Source organism: Vanessa atalanta, chromosome 17, assembly GCF_905147765.1.
Source record: "Vanessa atalanta chromosome 17, ilVanAtal1.2, whole genome shotgun sequence".
Lineage (NCBI taxonomy): Eukaryota > Metazoa > Arthropoda > Insecta > Lepidoptera > Nymphalidae > Vanessa > Vanessa atalanta.
The window spans coordinates 11446757-11472786 of NC_061887.1; the positions used below are offsets into that span (position 1 = coordinate 11446757).

Below are 26030 nucleotides of genomic sequence, written 5' to 3' on the forward strand. Positions count from 1 at the left end.
CAGTATTACTAAAAAATATATTATTTTTTTATAATCAACATCATCATAAAATTTCACTACTGTAAACTGTTTTACAAATCACAATAATTTTTATGTTCTAATGCTGCCTACATACTCTCGCATAGTCTCTTGCAGATTGCGCAGGCTTAATTTAATAAAATATTATTCAGAAAATTTTATTGGTTATTGGATTTAGAATAACTCTACTATATTGGTACTACTTAAACTATTAAATTAACAATAAATAGTTTGTCTAATGTTGTAATAAGTGAAAAATAAAGTCGCTCGTTTCGCGCATGTACTAACAGCATACTTCGCATGTGTGAGAGTGTGGTTAATCCGCTTGTATCATGTTATTTCTTTGAATAGAGAAAACACATGTCACAAGTCTTTTAATACCTGAAAAGTGCATCGGCCAGAAAGAACAATATTATTTTGGAAAAAAATAATAATTATAGCCACAATATTTAGCTGTTTTAAAATAGTTTTACTTTATAGTAATATATTTGGTATATATGTTTTGGTAATAAAACTTATGTAATTAGAAAGAAAACAAAATATTGTCGAAAATTCAATTTGGACACACATTTGAAAACATTGATTATTATTTATTTTAAGGAGAGGCTCCAAATAAAGGGATAATTTATAAGTTGTGACTTTGTTGTAAAGTATGCAATATTCGTTTTTTATCTTTTTTGACTTAAATAGTTGTATGACATAGATAAAAATAAGTAATAAAGCAAAGATATGTTTTACTTGTTTTATTTATAATTATTTAATTTAAGAATGTGGTTGGAAACATTTTATTTTAGGTCATATTTTTGCTTTTTTTGCAATGGATCCAAATGCAGAAATGACTGTGCCTTTAGTCCCTGTAACATTGCTGGTGAGTGGTTGCTGGAGTAGGCCTGGTTGCTTGATGCTTGGTTTGTTAGCAACATTTGGTGCAGCTTGATCCCATTTTGATTTTCGTTTTTTATCTTCATCACTGTCCGACTTCTTGGCTACACCAGAGATGAAATCGAACTTTGACATTTTATCTTTTTTCTCTTTCTCCCGTTTCTCCATTTCCAATTTCTGTACTTTTGCAAGTTCATCATAGTATGATTCTTTACCCCACTTGAGAGGATCATATATTTCTGGGGGATAGTTAGTATCTAACTCATTTATATCACAAAACTGTATAAGTTTTTCATATATACTAGGATTTCTAAAGTTCTTTTTATCTTGTATAATTTTATTCATGTCTAGGCCTTCTGTCATCATGCGGCTGTAAAATTTAGCTATTGTGTCTTGTAATTCCTTTGGACATTTCCCCTGAGGCTCAGGTGGTATAAGAACGCCATCTTCTGAGTCCTCAGGTTCTGAGCGAGGAATGGCCTCATCGGTGTCAGTCTCCATTGACAGTCTCCTCATGTCATCTTGATTTTCAGTACTTGGTGACAAGGGTTCTTCGTCAGATACAATTGTGTCATCGACATATGAAACAAGTCTTCTTTTAGGAGAAACAGGCGCTGATGCCGTTTGTTTTGTTTCGTCTACGTTTTTTGGACTTGTGGGTAGCGATTGTGTGATACTAGGTTCTTCTTTATCTGGTGTCTGCTGGCCATCTTCCATATCCTCCTCTCCTTCGGAGTCCGTGTAAGTTGCTGTAAGAGAAGCTAATGCCTGTGAAGTCATTTTGGTAAACAAGATCGACTAAGTCGTAACTTCCAGGCCGTTTCAGTTTTGTTAGAAAAGAGAATTCGCAATTAAGTAACTTATGTATTGATAAAACTTAACTTTTCTAGTTATTTTTATTTATTATCAAGTAATTGTAAAGGTTATTAAATAGTTTTTGACATTTGTTTACTGATTTTTGTCTATATATTATATGAGTAGTGAGTAGCTGACAACAGTTGACAATTGATTAATGACATAAAATCATATATTCATTACAGAGTATATAATCAATATGATATTAATATACAATTTTAAATAACAAAGGATAATACGATACAAAAAAAAAACATATTTATGATATTTATTAACGTAATTTTTTTTTATTTAAGCACCTAAAATTTAAGACAGTTGTTAAAGTATCAAAATTATTTTATTTCAAGTATTACAAGCAAATGTATACTCATGGTTAACTTATACATAAATATAAATTTCTCATTAAAACATACAAATTATATCACAACGATTACGTAGATTCTCATTCAAAATTATGTTACAGTTAAATACTGTTTCAAAACTGAAGAAAACATGAAACATCTGCAAAGTGAATCGCAATGCTGTTAACAGTCAGAATTCTTGAAGTTTTTGACATTTCTCGGTTGACGAGATATGATGGGGTGTTGGAGTTGGCCAATGTGAAATGTAAATTATATATCCACTTTGTACATATTGTGATATGAAAAAATAACCTGCCCTATTTTCGCCACAAGGCTTATTCAAAGTTAACTTCATAATGGCCACGCAGCCGAGTGACAACACGGAGTTTCCGCCCGATATTATCCTGAAACCCTTGGCTCTAATCGGACTCTCAGGTTTGGACACTGTAAACAATGCAATTCATAAAACAATTTGGGACGCATTTTCCAATAATAGACGACCAGACCGCGCTTCAGTTAGATTCAAATTATTAAATAACACATTTGAATTTCCTGTCGTTAAACCTAAAAGAAACTCGTATGAGTGGTATATACCGAAAGGAATATTAAAGAAAAACTGGATACAAAAACGTGTGTCCTTAATACCAGCCCTCGTTGTTATCTTTTATGATATGGAATGGAATGATCCACAGTGGAATGAAAAGATTATCGAATGCGCATCAAGAGTTCAGTCAATCCGTGCTGCGGTAGAAGGGCACGCTACTCGAGTCGCAGTCGTCGTAGTACAGAGTGGTCTGTCACCTCCCCCCTCTGAATATATGTTGGGAGCAGAAAGAGCTCAAGCTCTTTGTTCTGCTTGTGAAATACAATCAAAATCACTCTTTGTTCTTCCTCATAGTGACCATTTAATGGGGTACATAATAAGACTAGAAAATGCCTTTTATGATATTGCACAGAATTATTACCACCATGAGACAAAAAACATCAAACAACACAGAGATCACTTGAATAAAACAACTCATCACTATTTATTTGTTCGACATCAATTTAAGCTGGGGTTTTTGAATGAACTGAAGCAGGACTTGAGTACAGCCCATAAGCACTACATGCATGCTTACAATAACTTACTAGAGACAAGACAGGTTGATACCAATATACATGAGATAAGAACAGTCGCAGGATATATCAATTATAAACTTTGTAAGTTGCTTTTTGCTCTGAATCTAGCCAGAGATGCAATTGCACAACTTAAATCACACATTGAGAGGTACAAAAATAGAATAGGACCCACTGAATTGCTCTTTGAACATTATGCTTGGATTGCGAGACAATACAGTGCATTTGGAGAATTATTTGATGAAGCTATCAGAGTTGGGCTACCTGGTATTCAGTCTCAACACCCAGGCTTCTATTACCAGCATGCAGCTCAATTCACAGTTAAAAGACGTCAAGCAATGAGATCAGTTTGTTGTGAAGCTCAGCAGTATCCTCCACCTCCAGATCCCATGGAAGGTATTGTTGAATTTTATGGGCAAAGACCTTGGAGACCAGGAAGACTTAGTGCTGACCCTCATGATCCTCAAAAAGAACAAGCTGCAATACTCGCACTCCAGTACAATGAAAGGGTTTTTAATCATTCTGCTGTTATAATAAGTTTTCTAGGTAGTGCGATTTCCCAATTTAAAACATTCCACTCTCCTCGGATGAGAAAACAGCTAGTAGTTGAAATGGCAAATGAGTATTATTACTGTGCCGACTATGGTAAAGCTCTCACACTACTCTCTCATATGCTCTGGGATTATAGAAAGGAAAAATGGTGGTTTTTAGCCTCACATGTTTTAAACCGTGCATTACAATGTGCATATCTGTCAGCAAAAATACATGACTATATCCAACTTTCAATTGAGGCACTGTCAAAGAATATTCAAGTGCCAAATAATGATAAAGACAGAATTTTCAGGAATATAATGTCTGTACTAAATTTAAATGTACCAGCTCCAGAACATGATCTGCCGGCCTCTTCTCAGGGTAAAGCATTAGAGTTGTGGGGCATGGCCATTGATAAGGAACCACATATTGTCACTATAGATATGGTCAACATTTCTAGTTTCCTTGAAGTAAAAACTAAATTCAAGCAACAAAAATACAGAATGGATGAATTAATTGAAATTGAAATATTTGTACGACTCACATATAATACAATTCTAGAAATTAAAACAGCCACTCTAACAATATCCTCAAACACTGAAACTATTGAAATACCAATAACTGATAATGACAATTCAATTATAAAATTAGAAGGTTGTAGTGTTAAGAAGTTTTTGTGTAAATTCAAAACAAATCCTCATGATAATGGATCGGAGTTAAGTATAAAAAATGTGTCATTTGTTCTTGATTCTGATAAAAAAAGAAAGATCATTATGAATTTCAAAATAGAAGACAATAAAAGCTTACCTATTATTCATCCCGAGTTACTACATTTCATACTGAGCCCTAAAAATGATTATGAATTTGATTGTATTGTGCCTTTGACTACAACATCCATTACTAGTAGAGAGTGTAGACTATCAATAGGAATTGATAATGCAGTGCCTGCTCTTCAAGGAGAATGGTTTCCTACAACATTTACTGTGACTAATAATGAAGATAGTTTGGTCTATGACATGACAATAGTTCTTTCACTTTTGAGCTCTCCTGACAATACCAATCCTGAAACTGTAACAGAATTGAGCTTTAAACAAGGTGAACCACAGTCTCCACCTTTGAAACTCCTTATAGGTAATGTAAATAAGGCTTCAACTTATTCAAATACATTCTATTTGAAGACCAACAGAACTGCAACGGCAACAGTTCAAATTAAAGTGTCATATAACATAGACCTGAATGAAACTCCTAAACTTGAATGTGTTAAAGACTTTACTACAAAAATTTCAGTTATCAAGCCTTTCGAAGTATCCACAAACTTTGTTACAATGAACTTCAAACCAGTCTCCAAATGTTTTGTAGACGATCCATTTATAGTTATGCCTCAAATAAAGATTTTAAGTCCATGGGATTTACTTATTTTAGATACTGAATTAGAAACTGTGGATTGCTTCAAATACGCTGATGACAAAAAACCACCTTCTTGTATAAGTAATTTACAAGTAGCTGAAAAAAACATTGCATCTGATGCTATATGCATCCAAGCCAAATATAAGCCAAAAGATCTTCCCACAAGAGTTGGCTTGTACAACATAAGGTGGCGACGGAAAACCAACACCGATGGCAGCATTGTTATGAGCAGCACTGCTCTGTCTGGAATTGCTATAGATGACTGTCCTATTTCAATTGAAGTTAACTACCCTGAAGTGGTGGATTTGCAGACATCTGTTCCGTTGAAATGTACTTTGATTGGAAATACCAATACAACAATCAGGCTCAATCTATCTGTGGAAGGAACGGATGCGTATATGTTTTCTGGGTACAAAAAGTTTTCCGTTACAGTGCCCCCGAAGGATAAAGTTGAGCTATGTTACAACATTCATCCATTAGTTGCCGGTAATACTGTACCGCCTAGAATAAAAGCTACTGTCCTCGGCGAAAATTCTCGACAAGAGGTTATAAAGGAAATGTTTGAAAAAATCTTTCCACAAAATATATTTGTTATGCCTAAATATAATAAGTAAATTGTATTAGATTTGTTGATTCTTCAGGTTGAGATTTGTAAATAGTTATGAACAAAATATGTAATTATATTGTAGTTACCCTGTAATTATTATTCTTAGAATAAATTCAGTTAATTGTTTTTATGTCTGTTTTGTTAACAGAAGGTATTAAAGTTCTTATTGAAAATAAACAAGCACATTTTATTTTTACAAGTCTTTATTTAATAAAACACATTATTAATTAATCTTTACGAAGTTCAAATTTCTCCTCCTGGATGCCATTTGCTGAAATGATCAGTATGTAGATACAGTCACCAGTGTAGATATCACGTTCAGCTGCACTGATGAACACATCCTTTAAGAGGGCTAAGGCTTTTTCTCTTGGCAAAGGCACCTCCGTTACATTTTGCATATTTTTCAAACCTATCTGGTTATCCAATAGAGGTTGCAACTGAGCCCCAGCAGAACCGCCAGCCCGGTAGTTAGATCGTTCACAATGACCGATAGGATCATAACTGTACACACATCCTTTTCCATCAGCATCTAAGCCAGCCAAAACATTAGAAATATAATATGGAAAGAATCTCTTGTAGTATAACATAGTAGACAGCATCTGAGCTACGGCGGGCGTTGACATTGCTTTATTATGTTCATGTTGATACATTTGCATTCTGGCGTGCAGTAACCGAGTAAGAGTAAGAGTATCACACCAGCATCCTGTAGCCCCGAGCACAGTCCGATCGGAGAGTTTGAAAAGTTTTTTCTGTTCTCTTGTGTAGATAGAGAAGCCGGTACTCAGTCGAGTGTCGGCTCCGATCACAGCGTAGTCTTCACCGGCGATGGCCACAACGCTTCCACCATTGTCTGCGTAAGGTTCGAAACGATGCTGTTTAGCGCCAGGCACTGCATATTCCGGAAAATTTTCGTTCATGCTAAGCATTTTGGCTATTTAAATATTATATTATCAACGGAAATTCTTTTTTGAGGTGATGTTAAAATAATGACATGCACAAAATAATGATGAGAAATTTTGACAATAGCTAAATGACAAGCAATTTCGACTTTAGTTTGTTGACAGTTATTTCATTTTACGTTATAGTTCAATTTGTACAAACATATTAGTCCGTAATGCTACGATAAACTATGATGTACAAATTACTTATTTCTTCATAATATAGTGGATTTAAACCTATGCAATTAAATAATAAAAAACTATTTTTACAAACAGTAGTATAATTTAATAACCTGTGATGCAAATGTACACGTCAGTAACTAGTTTTTACGTCAAATAAAATACGTCAAATCAAAGGCAAGAAAAGCCGGAGTATCGTAGTAATTTCAAAAAACAAATCGTATTTAAAACAAAAATGACGTCTCTTGCATCTGTTATTCCAAAACTGTATCAAGAATATACAACGAAGACTTCTAAAAAGCTTAAAATCGTTGATGCATATTTATTGTACATATTTTTAACGGCAGTTATCCAGTTCGCTTATTGCTGTCTTGTCGGCACATTTCCATTCAATTCGTTTCTTAGTGGATTTATCTCTACAGTCAGCTGCTTCGTACTCGGAGGTAAAACAATTATTATACATTTATAATCTGAAAAGTACACAAAGTTGTTTGCTCGAACGATTGTGTTTATGTTTATTTATTATAATAACCCTATTTTTGTCTTCTTTACAGTTTGCTTAAGGTTGCAAGTAAACCCAGAAAACAAGAGTGAATTTCAAGGATTGAGCGCTGAACGAGGATTTGCCGATTTCATATTTGCACACCTTGTGTTACATATAGTGGTCATAAACTTTATTGGATAAATAAATATCTATAATTGCAATTACTTATATTACTTTTCAAATACAGATGTAAAACAGTCAAATTGAGTTTTATTGTTCAATAAACATTTTTCCAAGAGGTTGAGAGTAAGTTTTCTAGTTATCATCAACCATTAATCAAAGAGAAGGGCAGAGGATGTAAGTGGGTAGGAGTGGTTTGTTGTGTTGAAGGGAGCGAAAGTAGCAGTTTTGATGGTTGATGATTTATATTTGTATTATGATCATGTTTGTTGACGAAAGTAAATAATTAAATTCTCCCAGATATATATATAGTAATAAAGTGTCAGAAAGTGACAATCTTTAGGATTCAATTTGTTGTGGATAAGGTAATTTCATATAATAGTTTAAATACTCATTCTTATAGTGTCCTTTAAAATGAATGCGAGGTAGGAATTTTCATTTTAAATTAATTTATTACTATGATAAATTATTATACACGGGAACAATCGAATATCATTTAATCTCTCCATAGTAAATTGATTGACTGAACTTGAGATATAACCATACCTGTGCTATGTTGAGTTAGCTAAACTTATATAGATTAAAATTGTAACAGTTATATTGTGGGGTGAGGTAAAGGGAGTAGAGGAGAGAAGAACTTTGATAATTGTCGAAATATATTTGAAATATGATTTTGTAAGAGGAAATGCTGGTTGAAAAAATCAAATAATTGATGGTTTAAGTTGTTTTGGGTATTAATTGTGTTGAAGTTAGTGCATAACACAATGTATATTGTGATTTCAAATAAAAGTTTTTATTTTTAAAGTATCTTTATTTTTGACTAGTTTTGAATCAATAATAGTTACATGTATTTAGTGTAATATAATGTATATTAAATAAAGTATACAGCCTCATTCAATCAATAGTGTCCTGTACTTTTGCTACAGGACTATTATGAGGCTATACATTTTACAAAATACCTAAATATCGATGTCACAAAAATAAAAAGACAAGATTAAAGAGTACATTATTCTCATTTAAACATAAGTACAGATACAATGAGCTTTCAGAGAGAATTTATCCATGAATATATGTAACAACATTTATGTAACATCAAATCACTACATCGATATATTTGTAATTCACTAACCGCTATGTACTCTGTCAAGTTTTAATCATACCATTTTAATGGCAATAATTTACAAAGACAAAACATCTTACGAGGAATTGATATAGACAGATAGACATATTTCTCTTTTAATTAGATCCTTGAATGCCACTAGGATTTACGCACAAGTTTTTATAGTAACAGTGCTCAATCGTACACTGGATGTGTTATTTGGGTGACGTTCCCAACGTCATCCCTGTATAGAGGGATCGTCCCATGATTGTGCACCAAAGTGGTTTGTCTGAAATACATCTATACACATCAATTTAGTGATATTCTAATTAATTTATTATTAACATAAAGATCAATTATGAATTATTATAACTATTATTAAAACGGTATAAAAAAATTGTAAAATTAGAAAAAGAAACGATATATAATATTTTTAAAAGGATACAATTACTTTTAGTGGAATAAAAGCATGGCGATCGCCTTTGGATAAAACCTTTAGTATAACACGTCAAATACGCTAGATTATATAGTATTAAATATTAAAATGTTTTAATATAGTAATATCCATAAGAACAGTTATTATATCGATTACATATTCAACCGCTACTACAATCTTAACGAGTTAAAAGGGAGTTTAATATATCATTAAAATCTATGGACAATTTTAATCGATATTGATATAAATTGAAATGTCACATTAGAAAAATACACTCTTAAATATAGTAGAAAAAATAAGTCGCTTGCTTCTGACTACTCACATTGACAAAATAATTACAATAATAATATATTTACAAATAAGCTTCTACGAGTCGTGACTAGGGCTGCCAATCGCTCAGTAATGACCAGAAAACACGTTTGAACTCACGATTATATTTGTGAGAACTGACGGCATTGTCTTATCTTCTATTCGACCAAGGGCGAAGGATACATTGGAAGGAGGCAAGGCCTTTCTACGATCAACGCAGATATTTAAGTTTCAAATCCAGCGAATCGGTAACCCTAGTGAGACGCAATATGCAGCGCGAATGGACAATTATGAGCATCGTAGTATTTAAAAGTCACCGAAGCCACATCAATAACACTCATCACAATATATCACTAACAACATTAAAACTAACACTTAAATTTATATCCTCCTGTTTATCTAACATCAAGTATTATATTATATCACATTCATTTAACACATCGAGTCGTGGACATACATCGAGTTACAATATTATATAAAAACACCTGAAACACATCGGACAGATTATTCACTGGGACAGGATAGATCGGTACACGGAATTTCAAATTTCGCTACAACTTTAATCTTTATCATTGGCGTATCGTGTGGTTGGCGATACTCGAGTCTTCAAACGTTTTCAGCTCACCAAAATAATGTCCCTTGTCGAATTTCCTCTTTTAAAGAGCACGTCCAACTCAAGTACCTACATATATAGATATATTCCATTTAATCACAACTCGTACAAAATGTAAACCGAACCCGTGAATGTTGCCAGGACTACTATTTTAATTGACAATTTTTAGTTGAAAAGGAAATATTTCATTGAACTCTGAATGCTTCGTTTCGTTTGGGAGATGCGAGTTCGTTTCGTTAACATTTTGCACAGGAAACGGACGACTCACGAAGCGCACACGTATTCGTTCGATACATATAAAAGTTATTCGTTTGCACACGTCTACGACAACATTAGTATTACATACATAGCGAAAATCAGCCTTAACTCTATTACATAACTCTCTCTCTCGCACGGGAGTCATCAAGTCAAACGTGCAGGTCAAGCGGAATACACACGAGTCATACACAGACGCTATCCAAAAATTTTATATAAATATTTTTTTTACTAACTGAATTTAAATTTTGAGTAACGTTTTTAGGCATCGCTCCATATAACATTCATATATTTTGAACAAATCTCAACAGTCGCCCAGCGTCTCTAGGGCGCGGGCGGCGCGGGGGGCGCGGGCGGCGCGGGGCGCGGGCGCGGGTGCGCGAGCCGCGTGAGGATGTGGCGGAACACTCAGCTGCGCGGGCTGCGCTCGGCGGGCGCGGGCGCGGGCGCGGGCGCGGGGCGGCGGCGCAGGAAGCGCGCGCGGGCGGCGGCGCGCAGCTCGGCCTTGCGGCGCTGCAGCGCGGCCTCGCGCTCGGCCGCCGTCGCCGAGAACGCGCTGTGGGGGCGCACGTTAGTGACGGGTCACGGATCGCTCACTCGCACGGGCTTAGGAACCGAATGGGTATTTACTTCTCTGCCGAGTCGTCCTCGTCGAGCTCGTCCGGGAGCGGGGGCGAGTCGGCGTCGGGCGCGGCGGGCGCGGGCGCGACGGCGGGCCGCGGCGGCGGCGGCGGCGGCAGGCGGCCCTCGAGGATGTTGTCGATGGTGAGGTGCGCGGAGCGCGTCACGGCCAGGTCGGCCACGAGCAGCGCGCGCGGGTACTGCGGGAACAGGCGCTGCACCTGCTCGACCAGCGCGGTGGACTCGGCGGCCGCGTCGGGCGCCGGCCTCGCCGCCGTCGCCGCCGTGGCCGCGGCCAGGCCGGGGCCCAGGTCCACGCCCGCGCGACGCGTCACCTCCACGGAGAAGCTCGGCAGCCAGGACACGTATCGGGAACCTGACGAAATATTCAAATGCGAACTTGTAACGGTTTAATGGGGTGGATGCGTCTGCGCGTCACGTCGGTGACTCTGATATGGCTGACGATGTACCATCGAAGGTAATCGTCCCCTGTGTGACCTTCCAACTCAGGAGCAGACAGCACACGGCGCAACACAGAACTGAAAATATTAGAGTTTCGATCGAGCCACTCGCGTACATCTACGCTCTCGTCTCCGCGGGGAGTGGATTTGAAAACACAATAATTTAATAAATTTTCGTAACATCGATATTTAAGTCGTCACCTGACGCTTGAGTGATGTGATGTATTTGACACGAGTTTGTTTGACGTGTTTTTTATAAAAATGTTTTTATGAGGTTTTATATAGTGAAATAAATAAAAACGAGTGTCAACGTAAGTATTACTGATAGCGACAAGGAGTACAAGTGAGAGCGCTCGGGGAGGCCCACCGACCGTCGAAGTGGAAGAGGTGGTTGGCGCCGGCGGCGGGCGGCTCGGCGGGGCGCGCGTCGCCGCCGGCCGACAGCGCGCGGCGGCACGTGGGGCACGACGCGTCCTGCTGCACCCAGCGGCACAGGCACGAGTTGTGGAACAGGTGCGAGCACGGCAGCTTGCGCGCCTCCTTCATGGGCTCCCAGCAGATGGCGCAGTTGTCCTCGTGCTTCAGCACCTCCTCCGCGCTCGCCATGGGGTAGCTGGCGACACGTGCCCGTTGTATCGATTAATTCTACTCGTGGTATGTGCGTAGACGCATACGCAGACGGTTGGGTGGTTTTATATGTCACCTCCGCCCCTAGAAATTGCTGATGTCCGAGATACTGGCGGTATTTCATTACGGAGCCTAGATCACCACCTTAGAGTCGAAGCGAAATAGGTGACACCTAAGTCTGTCTATCGGAACATGCTTCTCTGTCTCTGTCGCCGACAGAGATCGGCTGATCACACATAGCTTCATTTTATTGCACTTCTCCCGAGTACAAATAAATATTGGAAAAAAAATCTTACAAGACAAAGGTCTGACAAAAACGTGTGACTAATAAGCGATTAATAAAAAAGGACTCGATAGCTCTAATCATTCTTCTAATCGTTTTCGAATGTTTCTTTTATGAGGACATTAAGTTTTTTTAATTAAATGTCTATTAGACACGCGTTTTCTTCGTTTTCCCGACTAATAAGAAATTTAATAATCAATTTATGATTAACTATCGTCCGCAAATTTAAGAATAAATAAATGATATAAATATAATTCATACCCTATAGCACTCAGGAATAACGTTGATTTGTATCAGTGAAAAAAAAAATATCCATACAAACCAAATAAATGTAACCTCTTTTAAATATATTATTAGTATAGATAATAAGACTGCATATTTGTCTAGTGCTCCTGACTGATTTATTTAAGAGATGGAACGGCAATCCGGTGTGACCGGAGATACTTCAGGTTCAGAATTAATTGCAATACGTGCGTCCCGAGGAACAGCCCTGTAAACTTCCATATTTCGGGTCCAAACTGAGAAATTCTCAACTAAATTCAATAACTTTTCAATAGCTCGATTTAGATTTTGAATCAAAGATAAAGGTATCGACATTCTCATCCTTTAGCTAGCTACTAAGGCATCGGGGCAGTTCAAACGAAAACCTAATGTCCTGATAACAGAAACATTTGAAAACGATTAGAGGAGTAATGCGTAGCAATTAGTTATCGTATCCTTTGTAAATAATAGCTATTTGATCACTGCATCACTGCTGAGTTAGGCTTCTTAGTTATTAAGCGTTTAAGAGATTTTGTTCGTTACCTCGGAAGAAATACAAGAAAAATGGCGAATCATTATTGACAGTTACAGAGTATTTGGGTAATGTCTGGTGCAAACAATCAATATACAAACTCAAACTCAAATTCCTTTATTCAAAAAAGCATTAGACTTACTTGTCGATGGTCAAATTAAACACTACCACCACAAAACAATTATCTGCTTAATAAAATTATGAAATGACTGACATACAGGGCGAAGCCTAAATCGAAAGGTTGCACAGGAATTCCTTATGAAACGTAAATGAGCACTACGGAAGGATTCTTCAAAATTTATCTCCTATTAGAAGATGAATGTTTCAAAAAAATTTGGGTTTCTGAACAATTATAATACAGATAAATTGAAAAGATTGAACAACAGGGCGTTTATTAAAACTCGCGTGTAAGTTTACTTGGATGTGTGGCTTTGTGCGAGTTCGTTAGGATGGGTACCACCCACTCATTAGATATCCTACCGCCAAACAGTAGTACCTACGTAGTATTTTTGTGTTCCAGTTTGAAGGGTGAGCGAGCCAGTGTAACTACAAACACAAGGGTGGCGCATTGGCAATATAAGGAATGGTTAATATTTCTTACAGCGCCCGGTGGTGACCACTTATATATGCCCGTCAACCTACCAATATCATAAAAAAGTACTTGTATGATAAGTACTGGTTAACTTAACATGTCCAATCTATCTATCTATACTGATGAAAGAGCAGACGTTTACTTAGCAGTTCTTAGCTGAAAACACCACAAAAGCAATACATCAGAAGACGCAGCGCGCTCCAGTACAGCATACCAACCGGCTTCGCATCGCAGTGCGCCTTTGGCATGACAAGGATAATCTTACCATGTTTATAACTCGTAGTGTTACTGTTTATATGTTATATTTGATAATAATTTGTTGTCTGTTGTTCGAGGAGACCATCGATTATCTTAATTATATATTAAGCTGATAGATTTAGCTTTAATATCACAATCGGTCAACGAGGTCGTGATCCGTCATAAGTTATCAATATTTGTCGTCAATCCTAAAATTTAATCTTTATTAAAATTAATTAATTATATACCTAATGAGTTTGCAGAGTGTGATTATTGTTCGCACGACATGTTATATGTGGATATAGTATTAAGGAAAACTTGAAAACCTAATATGCTTAGTATTTACTGATCCAGAGGTCAGGTCTACAGTTGCGCCCAGCTCGTGTGTGTGTGTGTGCGGACTCACTTGCGGCTCATGTGCGAGGAGAGCGCGGTGTAGAGGCGGTGGCGCCGCAGCCGCGCGAGCATGGCGTACAGCAGGTGGCGCAGCTGCATGAGCAGCACCAGCGACGCCATGGACACCACCACGTTGCTGTACACCACCATGTGCGCCACGTGGATCGTCTCCGTTACCAGCGACACGGCCTGCGGGAGTTACAGGTTGTTCTCATGCGCCGCACGAACCGTACGTAAGACGAGATTAGTTCGCCATTTTATGAAAGCGTTGAAGCTTGGACAATGAATTTTTTTTATACAACATGCTGTAAATTGATCGACTGCTGGACTAAGTCTTATTCTGAGGCGGTTTGGGGCTTGGATATAATCTACTCTCCTTTGTCGCGTGTTTGTGGACGCGCCAACGTTGGCTTCCTCAGGACGTCTTCCTTCTTCGCGGCGCACGGGATGATTTATTATAAACACGTATTAAGCACATAATACTCAATGTAGTCTGCAGGCTTCGAATCGCATATTAAATTGTTTTACAAGGCGACTAGGCGATCTCTACTAAATGACTAAAATAATGTCGCCTAATATCTAGTGAATATTTAAAAGGATAAATATGTATTGTTTATACCACTTTATAGAAAGTACGTAAGTAAGTTCTCAATAATGATTTCTGTAGTTATTGAGAAAAAAAATATCAAGGAAATGAAGATAAAAAAAAAAGTTAGCTTCCTTGTTTACATTCAACATTTCCCCAGTAGAAACGATCGAACGATATTCCAGTTCTTTAATCACAAACTTCCTATGTCGTAAGCAACTCGTATTAAGAAATAAACAAATTCAAGAATTCACGACGCTTACGCAGAATAAAAACATTTTAATTGTTCTCGGAAAGCATTTTAAATCGGTTTTACATAATATATTAAGCATGTTCTTAAAAATAGCTTTAAATCTTCGTCATACGATGATGTCTTCCTAACAGATTTTTGCTAGGATCCAGGCCCGATGTTTGAACCTAGAATTCCAGAGTCATAATCACAAGACTTATGCATTTGATAAGTTAAATGTGCGTAAGTACTCACGTCGAAGACGAGGTGCGTGTAGTAGGCAGCGGGCCCGGCCGCGTCCGCGTCGTGAGCTCGCAGCGTAAAGCGTGCCAACACGTGTAGCGCAGACACGCCCAGCAGCAGACACTGCGTGTCGTAATTGTAGTTTATAATCAAATTGTAAGACATTTTACCAAAAATATCAACATCTTATGTAATAATGAGGCCTTACATGTGAAAAAATTTATCCAATCGAAATCACTGTTACAAATTAACTAACATTAGGTATATTACGCTACAAAGTAATCGAATTAGTATTATATCTCTAATACCTCCGCGGCCATGAAGGCGAATGTGTCTTTCCCGGCCGGCAGGCCCCACACGACAGCCACCACGAAGAGAGCTGATGCAGCAGTCAGGATGCCCATCAATAGACAGAGGACACGAGTGTTTGCCCAGCGAGCCGAGGTCGGTGACGATGCCAGCTGAGAAACGGTGAAATCATATTATTACATGCGTTAATTTTTCTACTACATCAGTATACATATAAGAGTTTAAAATGGGTATGCATTAGAATTCATTAGTAATCCTACTTTGAGAGGGTTAAAGTATTGTATTTGGTAGATATTTTTTCAAAATAAAACCATTCTGAAATAGTTTAATTAAAGACAAATCATGATATTTTATAGTAAATATATGAACGAATATCTAAAATCTCCAAGCCAGGAAGGGTAGCTAGTTATTAAAAATAGCAATGTAACGGAGTCTATATAGACAGATCGATGCACAATACAAAAAGGAAACATAGAGCAACGAGTAGCATGTCTGTAAAGTAAAAATCTTTATAACGGGGAACTCCCCCTTTTTCCGTCCCTTTTGCTCCATCGCATCCTACTCCCTCGCCTCCTGCTACTGGATTCAAAATTTTACTCTATAATATTTAGGGTTTCTTTATCAGACTTTATTAAAACGGGACAAAGGTAATTTCCTTAATGTTATTTATTTGATGAAGGTAAGAATTTCGTCAGAACGTTTTCATAAGTTAAATTAAATCTGAGCATTAACAGGACGCTGAGTAACGAGCAATTATCGTTATATAACATTTTATTGCGTTCGATCTGTATTCACTTTGTCCTTTAGAGCTTGATTGATATTGCTGTTCAATACAAGCTTATGTTGGTATGTGTGCGACAGATTGCAATTGAATTATACAGCATATCGCCTCAACACCTTTCAACAGATCCAGCTTTAATTAATCGCAACAAATTTGTACTTTTAGTACTGGTCAATATAATGACCCGTATACTTGTAAATTGTTCGTAATTGAAACTTGATATTTGAAAGACTTCCATTAACTTATTAATCTATTTCATTCGATGGATTAGATAACTTATGCTTTTCTTGGTGGTTAGGCTTTGTACAAACCTGTCTGGGTAGGTAGCATCCACTCATCAAATGTTCTACCGCCAAACAGCAACACTATTGTTGTGTTACGGTTTTTAGGATATGTGAGCCAGGGTTTCTACAGGCACAGAGACATAAATAAATTCCTAAGTTTTGTGGCGCAATAACATTGGAAGGGATGGTTAATATTTCTTACAGAGACCATAGACACTAGCTATGGTCGGTGGGGACCGACCATATACTATCATTATCCCTTTGTCAGTCATCCGACCAATAAATTTTTCATCATCATTAATATACTAAAAAAAAAAGCTTAAAAATGTTTAAAAGCTAGTTTATTACGTCAGTATAAATGTTACGTTCGAAAAATAAATCTTAAGGTCGTACGTTCGAAAATCAGTTCCTATATTGTCATACACTAGTTTAATTACGTGTGAGTCTGCATCGATCGTAATTAAAAAACATACAAAAGAACATGAACGTACACCATTCTGGGTAAAGATAAAATACACATGCAACCAGACCATAATTTTTTCGTAACTGGAATGTTAATTAAACACACTAAGTTTGTTAAAATATAATTAAATTGTCATGCTTCGTTATGTGTAAAAAAAAGAACATTTTATCCGTAAATTAAATATAATATAATAATTAAATCATTCCCTTTTGAATCTTCGTTGAAATGAAAAATTACCACTATTTCAGTAATTTATCGGAAAGAAACTCAGCAATTACAACTCAACTCAATGATTAACTTAGTGTAAGTTCATCATCGCCTCTACACTTTTTCATTATCTATAAGATCGCGTCTCGAGTAATACGCTTCGTTTATAATATTGACATTTAAAAAGGACATCAAGTATTTTTGTTATCTTAGATTTGTTTAGAGATTGTAATCAGCATCATTTTTCTTACATAGTGCAAACTTCATTAGTTGCATTTTACAGAATTCTATCACTTAAAATCAAATTAAATTAAAATATACTTTATTCAATTAGCATTTTACAAACAATTTTGAATAGTCATTTTATAAAAATGTTTTAAACTTAAACGTACCACCGGTTTGGAATGTAGATTCTGCCAAGAACCGGCAGGAAACTCAGTTCTAACATTTTAAATATAAATTATATCAATAAAACACTTATATATTTATTTTATCGATCATAATATTGTTAGACACTAATCATAAGAATAGTACTTCATCGATCAAATGAAATGAAAATCATCGGAGCTAATTATATTTTAAAGAAGTATCTATTTTGGAGATCATTTCTTTGCTTGTTATATTATTTAAATGTTGGAAGAGTGTAACTATTGAGTTTTTGACCGGTTCTACTCAATATAAACTGCAATTAATTAAGTAACCCCGTAACATTAAAATTAGTCTAATCTTTCGAAATATTAGTAAAACACGAAGTGAACAAAGTATAATTTACGAATTTTAAAGTAAAATTCAGTCATCCGTTAGTGCATGTTTTAAACTTATAGAGAGTCATAGCTACAATATTCAACGTGTGCGTTCAACAGGCTTCGAGCCCGCCGCGATCAATACAGCATCCATCTCTGACGCAGAAGCGTTGGCGGGTCGAGTCGAGCTTCGTATATAAAGTATATAGCGATACACCTACACATTCGTTGCTGAGCATCGAATATTCTCGTGCAATTCTATTAGTTCTATTTATACAAAATGTATTAAAATAAGGGAATTAAAATTGATGTACATTCAATAAATCGGAAAGTATTTTCCATTTGAGTAAAACTGCAATTATTTAGCCTAGTGACGACGTGGGCGTTATTCAATTTCAATCACAGACAATCTTTGATTTCAAGCTTCATTTATTAATCACGGATTATTACCCTTTACAGTTCTAGTGGTACTTGATGACGAACTTCGATAATATTATAACAAAATTATTAGAATGATCGAGATTGACGAGCAGTTGGTAAAAGTGGATCACAAAATAATCCAGGTTTTGAAACCAGTGCAGGAACCACTGAGTTTTCATGTGCTTATTTTCATCTATAATTCAGGTGAAATTTTGCCAAATTTATATACACCTCTCGAAGAAGCGCCATACCTTCTTTAAAAGAGGAGAGGAAGCCTTTGTCCAGCCTTTTGTCCAACGTCTGTTACTAATCTGCTTTATTATTATTATATTACAAGTATTACGATTCTGTTGAATGCTTACGCTTTCATGTAATCACTTATTTCAAAACTCGTCGTACTTTAACTAATATGTCCCTTAATCTTGGGCAGGTTCGGCATTGAGATGAATAAGTATAAGATGTCGACCTTATAAGTCATTGTCGTCGTCAACGACTAATGTTACCAACAGCGACGGGAAAATATAAATATAACAGGAATATCAATTACATGCTTTTAGAACTTTGCTTGAGACAAAATACGTTAACATCGAAAATGCTTTATAATAATAATTTGCCTTACGCCACTAAAAGTACCACGTAAGTTTCGTAGTCTCTAATCCAACCTGTTCCTTTTAGTCATTAGTTTCAAATCAGATTACTATAATTCGTAAAATTATTTAAAGGTCAGACACTAATTACTAATTACTAATCAGAGCAAAGCTGATAATAATCATAGTATATCTTAAGCTGTATAAATTGTGATCCTAGTTGTAAGTACACGTTGATATATTATATAACTGGTTTCAATAACACGATCGTGATGTGCGACGAGTCCACGTGACCGAGATATTCAATTGAAATATATGATTATAAAATAGAAATATAATCTTCATGTCTATTTATTTCTGCTAAGACAGCTTATTCGCTTGCAAATCAAAACGAATTCTTATGTATAGGATTCGTTTTGATAGTTGTATTGTAGGTATTTGTGATACGTATTAACGAAATGATCGTGAACGAAATTGCTGCTGGATAAATACTACTGTTCAAGTCAATTAATACACTCGTGACATAATGATATCCTACACATTCCTCTCGATATTTTTCCTTAACGTCGAAGATGACTTACACACATCTATGATTGCCAATATTTTTTATATAAAATACATACAAATAGGCATTATATAAGAAGCTTCGCTAAACATCCAGTTTTTAAATTTAAACTTGTTAAAGAGCTCTGCTCGCGCAGGCGAGATTCATTTGAAACTCGATCGATGCGGATTCGTTCGCTTGCACCAGAAAATATAATTCATGTCCTTATTTTATGCGCAATAACTTTAGCATCGAGTTATATTTTTCTATGAACTTGGAAAAAAACAATAAGCATCCAGTACTGGATTAATGAAATGAAGCGTTTATATACATATATTATATATTTCTCCTTTGTTTGTACGTAAACCACTTAATGTTTTGCTTTGAGTAGATACTGGCATTTGAATGTCGATAGCATCTATTAAAAATAAAATATTATTTATTCTAGTAGGCTCTTAAAAACACTTTTAAGTAAATAAATATTGGACAACATCACATACATTACTCTGATCCCAATGTAAGTATCTAAAGGAATAGTGTTATGGAAAATCAGAACTAACGACGGTACCACAACCACCCAGACCCAAGACAACATAGAAAACTAATGAAATTTTTGTACATCGACTCGGCCGGAATCGAACCCGGGACCTCGGAGTGGCGTACCCATGAAAACCTTTGAATCGTCACGTTATAGCGTTGAATTAAAGCTTAATTCCTAACTGGACGTGTGTCTGTATCATATTGTATTAGTAGCTAAGTACTTCGTTAGTGAACTAAATAAATAACCAATATGTATAACAAGTGCATAACGAACTCGACATAACAAATTGCGTTACTTACATCATTTATTTATAATATGATAATTATAAATCGAGCTCAATGACAAATATCAGCCGATTTCGTTTTGTTTGTCCCGGGTTCGGTCGCACCGACGAAATTACTTGACTGAAATCTTACGAACAGTTTTATAGATAAGAACATTGTTCAAAATTGTATTTACTTAATGTGTATCGACTGTTTCCGTTTGTCGTTTTTCAAGTTCACGTGCACCGACGAAATCATAATGTGTTCTTGAGGACAGACAGTGACAACAAGAGAATAAATTTGCTGTCTTGTTATTTTCTAACCTAATTATATAACTACCTCGTTGACCTAGATCAGACACGTCTGCAGATCCCGAGCTCCTCAGCTCAATTGTCGGTAAAAAAGATGTCGAGAAATCATTAGCAGAAGCCCGTTTTAGCACTTCAAAATCCGTGAATAGTACGTCTGATCAGTCTTCGTTCGTGACTGATCGCGTCTTATCCGACTGTAAGGAAATAAAGTCTAATTATGTTTTCACGCACACTTCCCTAATATATTATTTCTGGCCAGCCGGCTAGTCCTTGAAACAGGTCGTATTGACCAAAATTAGTCGAGGTCACTTACAATATACACACGATAAGTATATTTAAAACTAATCGATACGATCGACCGTTAATTAGGTCACCTGATTAACATTTATTATATACATTACATTTATAATTAATTAATACGGTGAAAACGTCATAAAACAATGTGTTTACCTTCATATCATTATGAATCTAAAGGTATTGTAGTACTGCGTAAATTTCCTTGATAAAAAAAAAAAAAACTAAAATCTTTATTTTTATGTTTGTCCTTCAATGTTAATGTTTAGGCCGTTGTTCTAATCATGCGAATCCGGGACGGGTAGTCAGTGACACATAAAACCAATCGTATATTATATTTCCTTTTATTTGGAAATGTGTTTGTAATAGAAAACTGTAATGATTTTTACGTACATATCTACGGCACGGGCTAGCTGACTCGACCACCCGACACACAAATGGGACGCTGATTTCGTATTTGAAAAATACTCGTATTTCTAAAGGACACACTATCAAGGACATATCGTACAGTAACCATAAACCAAAAAACTTATAACAACGAATTATAATAGATATTAATTTGCGAGGTCATCGGCGTTCATGTAATGCATTCATTAAAAAGTATTTGGATATTTAAGCCCTCTTCCCAATTTTATTTGGAGTCGGCGCAGCAAGTCTACTTCTTCCATACTTCTATGTCTGACATCAATCTCTCTTTTCAGCCATATCGTCTTTCACACAAACCATCCATCGTTTGGTCGTCCCCTACCTCTATATCCATCCAAGTCCATGCTCGAGACCTTCCTTACAACATGCTCTACATTCCTCCGCTACTTTTATTTTATTTTTGGATAAGTACTAACTATATATTATAAAATATTGATAAATATATAATAATTTTATACGTCGCTTTCAATAATATTGCTTCCTATACATACTTTCCATTTGTGAAAGGAATAAATGCCAACTGACAAATACGTAATAAAAAAAAAAGAAAATGTAATTAGTTTGTGAGTTTAAATATTCGTTAATAACTTGTAGAGACCGTTTTAAGCTGTGGAATTCGTACTTTTACTAAGCAAACGCTCGAGTCTGCGGCCTCGCTAGCATGAAGGTTGGATATGAAGATAATTTTATTTAATACCGTTAAATTCGGGAACGGTATATGTTTTACTAATAAATTAACCGTTTATAATAACCTTATTAAATAACCGGGGTGGTTGGTGGCAGGTACTTAATCGATTGCTGGTTCAACGTATATAAAACTAACCACATGAACGTGGTGGAAAGTTCCCAAAAATACTTAATTAAATCAAACTAATTGCATCAAGCATCAATATGCAGTTTGAGAACTTTAACGTGGAAGCAAAAGGAGATATTCGCAGAGTTAAACGTAATAACATATAAAGGCGGAGAGGTTATATCACATACAATCATAGCGGTAGACGAAAAACCACAATAATACTAAACTAACTAGACAATTCAAGTTAGATTGGTGTCCATCGTAAGTATAGCATTAATTATACCATCCAATTTAATTTGAATATAAAGCTACAAGTTATCGGTCAAATACAGTAGGAATACTCTATAGACTTTCAGAGATATTTAAATGGCATAAACTCTGTTTCGAATTTTAAAAACCAACATAAAACAAAGAAATCCATACAAATTTGTTTTTTTTAATGCATTTATAAATTTAACGGTCGATATTACTTAATTTTAATATGAAAGAATTTAAGACTCCTTGATTACATATCCTCAGTAGGTTTGCATAACGTTTCTAGGCTACTATTCCGTAATGTACTTTTACAAAGCTAACACAATACACAACATTTCAGCCTCGCTCCTTTCACGCTAGCCAAGGTGTCTGCAAGTTTCGTGTATTAGCATTTCAATAGAAATTGTAAACATCTGTGATGACAACGCGGTGACGATGAAGTATTTACAACACCGCTGCCAACTGATAGTGCGTCGTAACGAGGATATAAAATAATACATACAAATTACTGGGAAGCAATTATTCATATGTAACCTACTTCGGAGACAGTAATGTCGCTGAAACATAACTCATTAGTGACTCTATAATTCTAGAAACACTTAACAATGATACCATATTATTATCTAAAATAAATCTATACGGACGCGATTATACGTAAACGACGTCACATGCGGACGTATCGATATCAAATATTGATTTAACCGAGGGAAATGTTTATATTATCTATGAATTTTTGCAAGATTTTCGTCGAAAAACTTGTAGGATTCAAATCTTGATGAATATGGTTCCATTGTAAATATCCTCCATATTATGCTAGGTCTGTCGGATAGCATTCAAGTCACCTTATCGTCGGCAAATTAAAGTATCAGTATTTCCTTAACAACATTATAGAAATATAACGTTGTGAAAAGGAGATGATTCTTAGTAATGCTTACTGAAAAAAACTACTAAGCTAATCTTGTACCAGAAGTTGCAGCGGGTTTCGGAGAAGGTTTTAATATACAATATTACTATATATGAGATCCGAGATGGCCCATTGGTTTGATTGCGTGCATCTTAACCGATAATTTCGGGTTCAAACCCATTCAAGCACCACTGAATTTTCATGTGCTTAATTTGTGTTTATAATTCATCTCGTGCTCGGCGGTGAAGGAAAACATCGTGAGGAAACCTGCATGCGTCTAATTTCAACGAAATTCTGCCACATGTGTATTCCGCCAACCCACATTGGAGCAGCGTGGTGGAATATGATCCAAACCTTCTCCTCAAAGGGAGAGGTGGCCTTTAGCCCAGCAGTGGGAAAATTTACAGGCTGCTAATGCTAAAAAAAAATGACTATATAAGTAGCTGAGTGCGTCCTCCGCTTCAAATTTAAACTATTTATGTGGCATGCGAGAATTTCGTGTTCGTGTTATATATTCAGGTTATAGAACTTTATTACTCATAAAGAACCTTACAGTTCACTTTACAATGAGCATTACATGTCCGCAGAAATACATGTTATTTAACTTTTTCGGACTATTACCCGAAAAAGTTAAATAAAAATAAAGACAAAAGAATGTATAAATTTAAATGTTAAATTTTAATAAGATTAAATTTAAGTTTTAAATATAGAAATAATATTTACTGATTTTATTCATAAACATTTTTCCCCTTAAAAAAGTTTTGTTTCTTTTTAAAGTTAGCTATACTTGTACACGCTCTTGTACTATTCGGCAAACTATTATATAATTTATTAATTATTAAATTTAATATTAGTTTGCTAAACATAGTTTCCATATACAATATACTAACAAAACTCCATAGAATAGACATAGTAGTAAATAAACATACTACGGTAGACGCTAGATTAACAATAAAATATTCGTTGCGTCTAAAATATTATTTTTATTTCAAATTAATCATCTTAAGACATTTCGACGTAGTTAGTTGTAGAAATATTAGAAAGAATTTAATTACTCACATAATCGAATCTATCCTTGCAGAGCTGACCGAGCAGGTGTAGGAAGCCGACGAGAGTGAACCAGGAGCACCAGAGCAGCACCTCGTCCATGTACTGCACATTGAGAACGCCGAACACGAAGATAAACTTGTAGAACAAATAATTCCAGAACTTGTCCTTGACGCGCTGCGCCTCCGAGACCCTTAGCCTTCCAAACACGACCTTTTGAATGAAGAATCCGAACAAGGCCAGCGAGCAGTACGCCATATTGATAAGTGTCTGGAAAAACAGGAAATACGTAAATTACTTACTTATAGTTACACGTAGGTAGGTAGGTAAGTTAGTTCTCTCATTTTAAGCATACCGCCATGTGCATTAGACAATGCTGCAATATGAAACGGATACATGGGCATTCTGAGCTTCATTCAGTACAAATTTCAGTTAGATGGAAGCGTAATTATATAAACTAATGTAATCTAGTTTCATCCATTTGACCTCAGCCTAATTGCGGTATGAGGTCGTTCACTTGAATGTAATACTAATGTTTTTTTTGTCTGATCTCTTCACACTAGCAACGTTCCTTTTTTAAATCATCACTTGTATAAGCTAGAATTGGGGTAAGAATACGCGCCTGTTAATTATGAAAAATGGCTGCTGGTCTGATACTTGCGTGAGATTGATATGCAACGGAATCGTTCGACTGATCAACGAAATTCGTGGTATTTACCACGAATTTCGTTGATCAGTCGAATCGATCAGTCGAATTGGTGTTTTTGTATTATCCATGTAGTTGTGACTATTAACTTAATACTAGATGGCGCTGCATCAAACTTCTATACCGTTCAACCGGTCGCCATGACAATTATTGTTATATACAAACAGGACAACGACTGCCGGGATTTCCAAATCGATTTTGGTTATATTTGTCCATACAAATGCATACGATTTCATTTCACTCAAAATCTATTTCTATCGATTTCTTCGCGTAACCTATAAAAGACTTATTGTAATTTCTGTTGGTGTTGGTATTTTAATCTACTTAAAAAAAGAGGTGGCCCTCCGTGTAAAATTTAGTTTTTGGATCCTCATCGAAGATTCACAAACGCATAGAGAACAAACAAACGAAGAGATAATATTTATCATTTACTTTTTTTTATTCTCTTTTATTCTCAGATATATTTATATTGCAGAAAATGCCATTAGGCTTTACATTTTGTACAAATGCAGAGGTTTTTTTTAAAAAATTTAAATACAGCGGGTAATAATTATAAATTAATAGTGTTGCACGGTAAACTCCCGATGATCTATCGATATTATCGTAACCTCGTAAATAACCGCACCGACATTGATCTGTCGGCTGCTGTTAAGGTCAGTTATCATCATACAACTTTATCGACAAATTTGCATTTGATATTAAATAATCAACGTATAATTTATAATAAAAAAAACACCTTCATTTACTGGCATTTTAATTACCATTAATAGTTTATATTGAATCATTTGAATGAATCAGTTGAAAAATAATATTTTGTTATTTGAAATTGT

At 35.8% G+C, this 26030-nt stretch overlaps 5 protein-coding genes across 5 annotated transcripts in view; 2 read left to right on the top strand and 3 right to left on the bottom strand.

Moving 5' to 3' along the window:
• Positions 1 to 756: 756 nt before the first annotated feature.
• Positions 757 to 1888, bottom strand: LOC125070585 (SAP30-binding protein). The gene has a single exon (XM_047680508.1). The coding sequence runs from the start codon at positions 1678 to 1680 to the stop codon at positions 814 to 816; it is 867 nt and encodes a 288-aa protein (XP_047536464.1). The 5' UTR covers positions 1681 to 1888; the 3' UTR covers positions 757 to 813.
• A 360-nt stretch (positions 1889 to 2248) lies between these two features.
• Positions 2249 to 5857, top strand: LOC125070581 (trafficking protein particle complex subunit 11). The gene has a single exon (XM_047680500.1). It carries the CDS (start codon positions 2453 to 2455, stop codon positions 5762 to 5764), a length of 3312 nt encoding a protein of 1103 aa, XP_047536456.1. The 5' UTR covers positions 2249 to 2452; the 3' UTR covers positions 5765 to 5857.
• A 91-nt stretch (positions 5858 to 5948) lies between these two features.
• LOC125070586 (proteasome subunit beta type-1) lies at positions 5949 to 6782 on the bottom strand. Its single transcript, XM_047680509.1, has one exon. It carries the CDS (start codon positions 6681 to 6683, stop codon positions 5985 to 5987), a length of 699 nt encoding a protein of 232 aa, XP_047536465.1. The 5' UTR covers positions 6684 to 6782; the 3' UTR covers positions 5949 to 5984.
• A 239-nt stretch (positions 6783 to 7021) lies between these two features.
• Positions 7022 to 7622, top strand: LOC125070587 (dolichyl-diphosphooligosaccharide--protein glycosyltransferase subunit DAD1). The gene is made up of 2 exons (XM_047680510.1): positions 7022 to 7318; positions 7430 to 7622. The coding sequence occupies exons 1-2, from the start codon at positions 7111 to 7113 to the stop codon at positions 7558 to 7560; spliced, it is 339 nt and encodes a 112-aa protein (XP_047536466.1). The 5' UTR covers positions 7022 to 7110; the 3' UTR covers positions 7561 to 7622.
• Positions 7623 to 10659: 3037 nt separating this feature from the next.
• Positions 10660 to 26030, bottom strand: part of LOC125070671 (E3 ubiquitin-protein ligase AMFR-like) — a 39696-nt gene continuing 24325 nt past the window's right edge. Inside the window, exons 2-8 of the mRNA XM_047680620.1 lie at positions 24507 to 24764; positions 15628 to 15780; positions 15332 to 15442; positions 14272 to 14450; positions 11705 to 11946; positions 10882 to 11248; positions 10660 to 10807 (exon numbers count right to left, since the gene is read on the bottom strand). Of these exons, the coding sequence (XP_047536576.1) occupies positions 10660 to 10807; positions 10882 to 11248; positions 11705 to 11946; positions 14272 to 14450; positions 15332 to 15442; positions 15628 to 15780; positions 24507 to 24764 (1458 nt within the window). The remainder of the gene's footprint in view (positions 10808 to 10881; positions 11249 to 11704; positions 11947 to 14271; positions 14451 to 15331; positions 15443 to 15627; positions 15781 to 24506; positions 24765 to 26030) is intronic.

Bases quoted from the DNA above. Each gene is read 5' to 3' on its own strand.
- LOC125070587 (XM_047680510.1), top strand. From the start codon at position 7,111: ATGACGTCTCTTGCATCTGTTATTCCAAAACTGTATCAAGAATATACA. The intron at 7,319-7,429 runs GTAAAACAATTA...TCTTCTTTACAG, and splicing joins CAGCTGCTTCGTACTCGGAG to TTTGCTTAAGGTTGCAAGTA.
- LOC125070586 (XM_047680509.1), bottom strand. From the start codon at position 6,683: ATGCTTAGCATGAACGAAAATTTTCCGGAATATGCAGTGCCTGGCGCT.
- LOC125070581 (XM_047680500.1), top strand. From the start codon at position 2,453: ATGGCCACGCAGCCGAGTGACAACACGGAGTTTCCGCCCGATATTATC.
- LOC125070585 (XM_047680508.1), bottom strand. From the start codon at position 1,680: ATGACTTCACAGGCATTAGCTTCTCTTACAGCAACTTACACGGACTCC.